The following is an 11574-nucleotide window of genomic DNA, read 5'->3' on the forward strand; positions in this document are numbered from 1 at the left end:
ATTAGATGGCGTCTGGACTAAAATACACACGAAACGAACCTATATATTATCTACCCCATGCTCTGTAAACTGTTTATTTTAGACTTTTGATAGTTTGGATAAATGTTTTACATTGTTATAAACCAAATATGAGAATTTGAGTCAAATCGGTTACAATGAATTTGACAGCTAGTGCCCCTTTAAGCAATCAACAATCAATCTTTCTCAGTTTCAATTTACCGAATCCATTTAAATGGTTTTTTTTTAAACCAAAAATTGGTTCCTTTTATCAGTAATAACAATAATAAAAAAGAATGAACAAAAAGGACTTGTTAAATGCTTCAACTAGTTTATTTTCTATTCAAATGATGCACCATATAAAGCAGACAGTACACATTTATCATAGATTTTCTAATGTGCCTGTCCCATCTTTGAACATTGACACTGACCTCCGTATGGATTGATTTTTGTAATCTCGGGGCAGCATAAACACATATATGCTAGCGGCGATTCAATGTGCAGATTTCCACAATCTGAGAATACCATCTTGTTGTTTACAGATATAATACTAAAACATAAAAAAAGATTATTAATAATACATTCACAATCGATATTAAAAAAAATATCAAAACAAATATGAGAAATCTCATTTATTCAGATATAAAATTAATTAGACCGAAACAATTGTAGAAATTGAGGATTACAATGAACAACTAGATTTTTGTGATAAAAATGAAAAAAGGAGAATTCAACAGTGAAAATACATTTCCAATGATGAAAGTACGAATCTTGTTGAATTGACAGAGGTTTTCACGGGACTTTTGAATTGTTGGAAGAATTGTTAAAGAATCGATTTAATACCTGTATTCAACAAAATTAGCCTATAGACCATTTCAGTAATCGTATATAATCGAAGCTGTTACACTCATCAACGATATCGGATTATATAATGTAACAGTTATAATTGTATATGCCATTACGCAAAACATGTGTTTCGTCAATTTTAACTAATATTTCATTGAAAGAAGATGTTGAAAATGAAAGAAAGAGATGTAATGTACCGTTAATGAATGCAGAGGTGTAGAATTTGATTCCTTTTCTCTGTGTGCAGCAAAACTTTGACAATAATACTTACTCTCCACATATCTTAAGATAGTTGCATGATCTCCCGTTATCCATACCATAAACTATTCGAGGTACTGCTCCGTTGTCACAAGGGGACAGTGGAGTGATTGTCCTTTTGAACCGTCTTCCTGAAATTATTGCAGGCCTTTGTAAAATAATAAAATCTTTCACATTTGCTATGCATTTTTAATAATTGATTGTGAGTCTTATATATGCACATGGTTGTGAATAAATATTTCTTATTGACTTAAGCAAAATAGAGAAAATGAAAATACGTTTGGAAAAAGTTAAATCAAGTGTGATAATATCTTGTTTCATGGATAATAGAAATAAGAAATTCAAAATATGGTATGATTACCAATAAGACAACTCTCCATCCTAGACCAAATGACGTAGAAGTTAACAATTATAGATAATCGTATGGTCATAAACAACGTGTAACATTTTAATAACATTTGATTGTGTCAATTGGAGTGGGCTTCTCCTTTTTAGCTCACCTGGCCCGAAGGGCCAAGTGAGCTTTTCTCATCACTTTGGGTCCGGCGTCCGTCGTCGTTAACTTTTACAAAAATCTTCTACTCTGAAACTACTGGGCCAAATCTAACCAAACTTGGCCACAATCATCATTGGGGTATCTAGTTTAAAAAATGTGTCCGGTGACCCGGCCAACCAACCAAGATAGCCGCCATGGCTAAAAAAAGAACATAGGGGTAAAATGCAGTTTTTGGCTTATAACTAAAAAATCAAAGCATTTAAAGCAAATCTGTCATGGGGGGTAAAATTGTTTATCAGGTCAAGATCTATCAGCCTGAAATTTTCAGATGAATCGGACTACCCGTTGTTGGGTTGCTGCCCCTAAATTGGTAATTTTAAGGAAATTTTACCGTTTTTTGTTATTATCTTGAATATTATTATAGATAGAGATAAACTGTAAACAGCAATAATGTTCAGCAAAGTAAGATTTACAAATAAGTCAACTCGACCGAAATGGTCAGTTGACCCCTTTATGAGTTATTGCCCTTTATAGTCAATTTTTAACCATTTTTAATAAATCTTAGTAATCTTTTACAAAAATCTTCTCCTCTGAAACTACTGGGCCAAATTAATCCAAACTTGGCCACAATCATCATTGGGGTATCTAGTTTAAAAAATGTGTGGCGTGACCCTGCCAACCAACCAAGATTGCCGCCATGGCTAAAAATAGGACAAAGGGGTAAAATGTAGATTTTGGCTTATATCTCTGAAACCAAAGCATTTAGAGCAAATCTGACAGGAATAAATTGTTTATCAGGTCAAGATCTATCTGCCCTGAAATTTTCAGACAAAACAGACAACCTGTTGTTGCGTTGCTACCCCAGAATTAGTAATTTTAAGGTAATTTTGCAATTTTTGGTTATTATCTTGAATATTATAATAGATAGAGATAAACTGTAAACAGCAATAATTTTCAGCAAAGTAAGATCTACAAATAAGTCAAATCAGCAAAATTGTCAGTTTACCCCTTAAGGAGTTATTGCCCTTTATAGACATTTTTAAACAATTTTCATAATTTTTTGTATTTTTTGGTAAATTTTAAGAATATATTTCCCCCTGTAATTACTGGGCCATTATAGATAATTGTAGCAAGAACAATGTCCAGTAAAGTAAGATCTACAAACACATCCTGATCACCAAAACACAATTTTGTCATGAATTTATCTGTGTCCATTGTTTAATATGCAAATAGACCAAGGCGAGCGACACAGGCTCTTGAGAGTCTCTAGTCTAATTAACTTTCGAGTTCGGTATATTATACTTTTAAAAAATTTAGCAAAACCCCCGCATGGTAAAGGAATGTAAAAATGTGAAACCATGCAAACACGAAAACTGACGGCACAATTTATGCAAAAAACAATACACGAAAAAAACTAATATAATATATTAGAGAAACCAGCACTGATTCTTGTTATTAGATTTGTTAGCCACGATCAGAAATACAAAAAATAAGGAAAGCGCGATAACTTACACATCTTGTTTCAAGGATTTGTGAGGTTGAAATATATGATAGTCTATAGTTTAACATATTATCAGAAGTATTTAAGAAAGTTGATATTAACCTCCAATACTTATGTCATTATATTGACGTGCCAATTAAATTTTATCAGTTACATTGTGATATAAACATACCAGAAGTATTGGTTATATTGAGTACTACAGCGTCAGTTGGTATATTCTTTTCCATGTAAAGAGGGTATTCAAAGCTTTCATAAAATTTCCTTAAGTCCTCCCCAAGTGAAACAGTGTTTGCTACTTCTTCGCCGTCAACATAATACATCTCTCTTATCACTGTAGCATTTATGCTTGATATACTATTTGTGCCTTTGTTCTGAAACAAAAAAACTCTTTATCAGTTGATTGGAATTTATTAACAACAAGAGTGTGTCCATAGTACACGACTGCCCCACTCGCACTATCATTTTCTATGTTCAGTGGACCGTAAAATTGGGGTCAAAACTTTTAATTGGAATTAAAATTAGAAAGATCATATCATAGAGAACATGTGTACTAAGTTTTAAGTTGATGTAACTTTAACTTCATCAAAAACTACCTTGACCAAAAACTTTAACCTGAACTTCGCACTATCATTTTCTATGTTCAGTGGAACATGAAATTGGGGTCAAAACTATAATTTGGCATTAAAATTAGAAAGATCATATCATGGGGAACAAATGTACTAAGTTTCAAGTTGATTGGACTTCAACTTCTTCAAAAACTACCTTGACCAAAAACTTTAACCTGAAGCGGATGGACGAACGGAGGCACAGACCAGAAAACATAATGCCCCTCTACTATCGTAGGTGGGGCATAAAAAATATTATATCAGCTGAATAAAAAAGAAAATGTTAGAGATGTGGTGGTCCCCGCCAATAAACGTACTCTACTGAAAAGCATTTATTATACATCAATGTGGTAATAAGAAAACAGACCGCAGACACTATCAAATGAAACATTTCTAATTTCAAACGACACATCGGCTTTTTTTTCATGACAAAGAATACACAAGACAATTTCAACCAACTTTTTACTTGTTTTGCTTAATAAATATTTTGATATGAGCGTCACTGATGAGTCTTATGTAGACGAAACGCGCGTCTGGCGTACTAAATTATAATCCTGGTACCTTTGATAACTATCAACATATAGGAAGGTAACATGCAATAACTTTAAGCGAAAGAAAGCAATATGAACATTTTAAAGACAAAAATTGGTCGTGTATTCCTATGTCATAAGGATAAGCAGATATTGTTTTACAAGTGTCATTCCTCGTCTACATGATTCCCAGTTTAAACAATGTGATAATTCGGCAACAGTTATTTCATAAACTAGAAGAGAGGAGGGGATTGTGACAAAATGCCGGACATATCCGGAGTCATATCAGTAGCATGAAATTTTCGCAACGCTGTACAAAGTAATGACTTTCGAAGAGAGCACTTTAGCTTTACCATTTAGAACCATTGTAAGAATCAACAATCTATCAGGTGAATTATGTTAGGGAACTCTTGAATATATAAGGTCCTAGGAAATGTACCCGTAAGACACCATGCTCACTAGCATTATCACACTCCAATACAAGTACGATATTTCTGTGCTTGTATTTCCTATCATGAACTTCTTGATAGAGGGTTGCTGCTCACAACGAAGCTACTTAACCAAGAGTTCAAAATTGTGAAGTTGAAATCATCCCTTCGTAAATTTTACGGGCGCCATCACGAGTTGGTTGACCGTTATAGAATAACTGTTTTACAGATGATATCGGATATGTTCCTTACGTTGTAACTACAACCCCCTTCCCTTTCATGAATGTGACCTACCGAATTACACTATTTATCTTATTTGTTATAAAATGGGCAACACGACAGGTGCCATACGTGGAGCAGATTCTGCTTACCCTTCCCGGGAGCATCTCAGATCACCCCAAGTTTTTGGTGGAGTTCGTGTTGCTTATTCTTTAGTTTTATATGGTGTGTCATGTGTACTTTTGTTTGTCTGTTTGTCTTTTTCATTTTTAGACATGGCGTTGTCAGTTTATTTCGATTTATGAGTTTGACTGTCCCTCTGGTATCTTTTGTCCTTCTTTTTCAATCTTTCAGTGAACTGTCAGAAATTGCTCAAAACCTCATATTTGGCATACATATTGAACGGTTCACCTAATAATGAACTAGGGAACTAGGTTTCGAGTTAATATGATCACAGACTAACTTAACTTTACTTTAACCTGCCAAAGAACTGATGGAAAGACGCAACAAACTGGAAAACACAATGCCCCTCTACTATCTGTCGTACGCGAGACATAACTAGGAGTGTTGCTATTCAATATTTTAAGCAAAATACTTCTTTTGTATTCAGATATACGTTTTGCTTTATATTCCATTGTAATTAAATTGTCGTAACATCCATTAACATATGAAAATACATTACTCGATACATTTGTGTTTTTGAATTTTTCGAAAAACTAAGGATTTTCTTGTCCAAGGAAAAGATTACCTTAGCCGTATTTGGCACAACTTTTTGGAATTTTGGATCCTCAATGCTCTTCAACTTTGTTCTTGTTTGGCTTTATAACTATTTTGATATGAGCGTCACTGATGAGTCTTATGTAGACGAAACGCGCGTTTGGCGTACTAACTTATAATCCTGGTAATATTTGAACAATCAAGAGTTTGATCATTTCAATTTCTTTGCTGACTGAATATACTTCGTAATTTATACTTTGCAGCTAATATTTGATTGTTCATCAAATCTCAGCTCCTTATCATTTATTTACATTTGTTTAATATGTGTCTTCTTATCTTGATTCGGAGCTGAAACAGTTTACCTTTCTGGAGCAACTCCGAACCAAATTCCGGTTTTGATTAGATTAGTACTAGGATTTTTTTTTTATTTCTGTGTAACGTTTTCGGGGTTGTTTGCGGTTTTTATTTCTATTAGCTATGGTGTTGTCTGTAAATCTTTGCATACTAGAATTTGATGTTTTCTTTGTCCTTTTCATTATATTCATAATAATATCCATGTTAAAATGAGTCTAATGCATACCCAGCTGTGTACAAATGACTCTGTAACTTTGCCAGCATCAGAGGAAGTCTTTCTATCAATATCCCTCAGTCTACATTGACGTAAAGATGGAAGACATCGTATTTGCTTTCCCTTTAATTAAAAGATAAATTTAGCGTTATGTAATATATGCGGAATACAGTACTCATTCTCATCTCATTATGTTTTAAAATATAGATAACCATCTGATCATCGGATATTAAGTGTTAAACAACAATGATATATATCTGGCATCTTATTTTATCCTACCAATTAAATGTTATTCTTCAGATTTTCAATTTCGTGTGTTTTCATATTTATTGTTCGATGATATGTCTGACCTACCCAATTTTCATTACAAACCTTTTGGAAATCTTGCATGAGGTATGATTCAAGAACATCGTTATGTGCTGGAGTATGAATTTTAACTATATTCTTTCCTAGATTAGTTTCTATATTTTCAACAAATCTGGCTTTCCCTTCACTGATCTGGTAATCAAATTTCTGCAAACAAAAATTATATTAAAATAAAAAATTTGTCTCAACATAAGATCTGTCATTTTGAATATTTACATTGCAATGCTAATAGTAAAATCAAAATCGCAGAGAGTACACTTGAGAAAAAAAAAGTTTCAGAAAACGCAATTGTAACGCCAACCCCACGACAAAAAAAATCAATGGTTATCCTCGGTTTTTTTTATCGCAAAGGTTTGTCCGTTTGTTTTCGACTTATGAGTATGAAAGTCCCGTTGGTTTCTTTCTCTCTCCAATTATAATCGCTTTAGAAAAGAAATTTTTTTATGAAATCTTTGAAATACGTCATTCATGTCAATAGTTATCAAAAGTACCAGGATTATAAAATTGATATTCCAGACGCGCATTTCGACGGCATACGACTCATTAGTGACGCTCAGTTAAAAAAAATAAGAGAGCCAAACGAGTATAAAGTTTAAGAGCATTGAACAAGAAAGTTGTGCCAAATACGGCTAAGGTAATCTATGCCTTGGAAAATAAAATCCTTATTATTTCGATTAATTCATATTTTTGCAAACAATTTATTTATAAAAATGACCATATAGCCACCATGTATACATTAATCTGAAACTTTTGTGATGCAAAATACAACGAACGAAAAAGTTCCTCAAATATTTTATGAAATGTAGCAAATCTAAATCATGTTCAATTATTCTATCAAAAACATTAATTCGCAAAAGAATGAAAAAATCTAGGTACGTTTCAAAATGCAGACATTGAAGTAAAGTTATACTACATGTCATGTGATGGTAATGTTCGGGGTGGGGGGGGGGGGGGATATTCAGTCTGAATGAGATTTAAAGTTTCCATATCATTTCAAAGTATTTTAGTGAATTGCTGATTATATATGGATTAAAACATTTTTTAACTATAAAGTGCGTGAAGGAATATTTATGTTAATTTCGGATTTTTAAAATAAATTAATTAAGGCTACAGATGCATACTATGTAATTGCACCGATTGGTCAGTTGAGCCAGAAAAATAATCAATAGTTTTAATTACTGGTGAATATATCTGTGACATATGTGTGTTACATTATACAGTTACATACCAAATCAAATGCTGTAACAAATGACACCAACAACATCACACATATCTTCATACTAAACATTGTTATGTTCAGTTCAATCTTTACCTAAAATACTCTATAAAAGAAATAAACGAATTGATTTATGAAAAACAGTGCGTAAACATATTTTCATGTCATAAAATCATGTTGTAAGTTCATTTAAACTAAGATTGCAATCCCTCCGTCAAAGCTAATCCAAGAGGACCATGCAGTCCTGTTCTCTTGTGGACAATTAATTTGCCTTGGTTGCAAGACCAAGTGATTTATGTAGTTCACATCTCAAATAAATCTTATCAAGGCTATTTTAATAACATAGTGCGAGCTGACTCAAACTAGACAGCAACCCAACAATATAAAAAAGACATATTCAGTCATCAGAAAGTTTCAAACAATAGACCAATGTCTAAACAATTTGCCAATCGCAAAATCAACCCCATCAAGTTATGAACTTGTTTTAATAACTAAGAATTTTTGATTAAAAAAAAATAATAAACTGCATTTAAATTTATATTTTTCATGCTATTTTGAACAGATATATCATGTTAAGGAGAGGTATTTGCGAAAAATACCAGTCGAGAGAATGTTAAATTTCACGAGCCGTAAGGCGAGGGAAATTCATTCTCAAGACTGGTATTTTTCGCAAATACCCCTCAATAACATGATATATCTGTTTAATTACACCGAATGTTAATGTACTAAAACGCATTGATGATCGTGGCGTTACAAGCGTCCAGTCGGATAGAGTATTTTTTGGCAAATACCACGGCAGAGAGGGTAAAAAAAGCATATCCTTTTAGCAAATACCCCGGCGGCGTTAAAAATGAACGATATTCATTTGATAACAGTAAATTGGTGAAAAATACACTGGCTATTAACCAATCAAAACCCCGGATTCTTACATAAGGTGTAATTACTGCAAGTATTGGTTTCTGTTAGTATGTTTTCATTTTTGTAAAATCTTAATTAAACTATAATTCTTTAAAATCAGAAATATTATTCACCTTTTAATACTCTAATATCAGTTCTCCCTTGCTTAACTAATCGATAAAAGAAAACAATCAATGATATAATTTTTGTCACTTACCTTAAAGAATTGTCGACTTTGTCTATTAAATTTGGGTCTGCAACTGTATTTATACTGCGGTAAAGGACTCCTACACACGTAGTTGCTGGATTTTCCCACCAAATGCTGAAAAGTTCTCAAAGTATACAAAGAATTTTGATAACTTAATTGGTTCGGAGAAATATCGAAATCGAATTTCCTATGTGAACATTTTGGGGGCGATATAATTTAATAATATCTTAAGTATTGTTTTAAGTATACACATCCTGACGTTTCATTACTTTTTCGAAGAAATCGCATGATTGTCAATATGTTGTCCCAGTTTAAGATCTTTTCAAATCTGTAATACGCCTGTAATGTTTTCATAAGCACTACATGAAATTTTACGTTAACAAACTAAATTTCCAGTTGAAAATTTGAGGTCTGATTTAAAAACAAAACCAAAATTGTTGTACATCAGAACTTGTAGAACAATTACTAGTATTTTTTTTGTAATTGCAATATGTTGAGGGTCTTATTCAAATACTAGTATATCGTTTAAATAATGTGTTTTAAATTAAAAGGTTTTAAAACTGTTTATTTTTGATCGCTTATTGTAACAAAACGCTTATTTTCAACACAAACAATCTGATATCAGATATGATCCTTGTGTCATAACTACAATCAATGAATCCCTTTCTCTTTTCACGAATGTGACATACCGAATTAGACTATTTACCGGATTTGTATTAACATGAGCAACACGCAAGTACCACATGTGGAGCAGGATATGCTTACCCTTCCGGAGCACATGATATTATCCCCACTATTTGATGGGGGTTCGTGATGCTTATTCTTTAGTTGACAGTTTAGTTTAGATCTATGAGTTTGACTGTCGCTTTGGTATCTTTCGCCCCTCTTCTACTGATATGTATTAACTATAATTATCAAGTGATTTAACTTAGATCTTTATTGTCATTAATCTAACACAATCTGTAATCTAATGTTTGAAATGGGGCGGCGGTTTTGAAGCGGAGAAAAAAGATCAAGGTAAGTTCAAGTATCAAAAGAACTGTTAGTACCAAACAATGTATTGCACGAAAGGAATCGACCATTACTATTAACAACAAGCAATGCAGACGTTGGCAGTGCTCTGGTATCTCAATACCGCTCCCTAGTTTTCCGTGTTGCAGATTTCGAGGCTCCATATGCAAGTCTCCGGTTAAAAAACTATTTTTGCCGATTATTTTCAGTATGATTTATAAATAAATGAATTCCTATCATAGAAATCAACAAAATGATAGCTTCTTCTTTAAGAATATTTTTTCATCGAAATTTAATGTGTTGCTCGAGTTGTCAGATTTTGTTCATCAAGAGGTAGAGGCATTTATTAAAAACAATGATTTTGCATATATTTGGGCTTTGATCTGATACTGTGTAATTCAAACGCCGCCACCTACTACTTTGTGATGATGGTAAATAACAAACTTCCAGCATTTCATTTTGTCCGTTTCTTAAGTCTTATAATAAGTCTTGTGCTTTTAAATTTAAGAAAAAGACTCAAAGTATTTTGTATACCTGTACATAATTTGTTTTACTTTAAACTGTTGGTAGCTTCGGCAAATCTTATATGGAGGTCTCCTCTAAGATTTTGCTCCATATTTAAGTGTATTGAGTCATAGTCGTGACTTTTTACAGACCATTACAATGAGTGTAAGGAAAACAAATCATGTTCAGTTACGAAACAAATTACTTTGAGTCTTTCTTTATTGTTTCTCAAATTAGAAAGCACGCAACTTATCAGACTAAAACACGGGCAAAATGAGATACCATAAGTTTGTAATTTGTCGTCATAACAAATTAGGCCAGTTTCAATTACAAAGTATCCGATAAAAAAGCACGCATTTGGCGTTTCTCTCGACAAACAAGACAGAACAGGGATACACCGTGTATGATCTCATGACACGTTCACACGTAATTCAAATCGAATCGATTTCGTTAATCGCGTTCAAACACTCCTCTTTTCTTTTTAATTCAAATCGAATTCGAAATAGCTAATTCGCATTAGAAATGTGTTTTCTTTAATTGGAATCAGTTAATTCGCAATAATTCCAATTGAACGGTGGTATGGACACTTACTGATGTGTGAATCGATTTAAATTAAAATCAATTAATTAATTAAAAGTCGTTAGGACAGTAAAGCGATTTGTACGCTCATTTCAATTTGTATTAGAATTTACGTTACCTAGGACGTAAAACGTTTCCAATGCGAATTGAACTAATTCAAATTAGTAAATGCGAATCGAATTTGAATAACGTGTGAACGCAGTATTAGTCTATTAAAAGAAGACGGGAAGTCTACAGTAATCGTAATATTTTCCCAAACAAGCAGATTTCATTCAATCAAAGACCATGTCGAAAAAAACTCCTCAAATTTGACATTGTTATTTATGTACCTGCAAAACTTACCATCTTTTGAACGTATTTCGAAGGGATATAAAAAATGGGCTTATAATTGGGTACGCATTCGTCTACAAACGAAATTTCAGTTACTATCGACTTATTATTTTTTGAATGTCAAATGGAACAAAATACCAATTTGAAAAGCATTGAAAACCACAGATTCCGAAACGTTTTATCAAAAACGGCTAAGGCCATGGATTCTTTCAGTTAAAAAAATCTAAATTTTTCTAATATTTTACATTCTATCAGCAGTAAAACCTACGAGGAATGAACGCATCGATGTTATTTCATG

General features: G+C 32.7%; 1 protein-coding gene across 1 annotated transcript; it reads right to left on the reverse strand.

Annotated features, from left to right (window-relative positions):
- Nucleotides 1–308: 308 nt before the first annotated feature.
- Nucleotides 309–7855, reverse strand: LOC139510643 (uncharacterized). The gene is made up of 6 exons (XM_071297193.1): nt 7760–7855; nt 6538–6678; nt 6178–6288; nt 3271–3469; nt 1115–1232; nt 309–547 (listed from the first exon to the last, which is right to left on the reverse strand). The coding sequence occupies exons 1-6, from the start codon at nt 7817–7819 to the stop codon at nt 391–393; spliced, it is 786 nt and encodes a 261-aa protein (XP_071153294.1). The 5' UTR covers nt 7820–7855; the 3' UTR covers nt 309–390.
- Nucleotides 7856–11574: the final 3719 nt, after the last annotated feature.

This window comes from Mytilus edulis, chromosome 2 (genome assembly GCF_963676685.1).
Source record: "Mytilus edulis chromosome 2, xbMytEdul2.2, whole genome shotgun sequence".
Taxonomy (NCBI): Eukaryota; Metazoa; Mollusca; class Bivalvia; order Mytilida; family Mytilidae; genus Mytilus; species Mytilus edulis.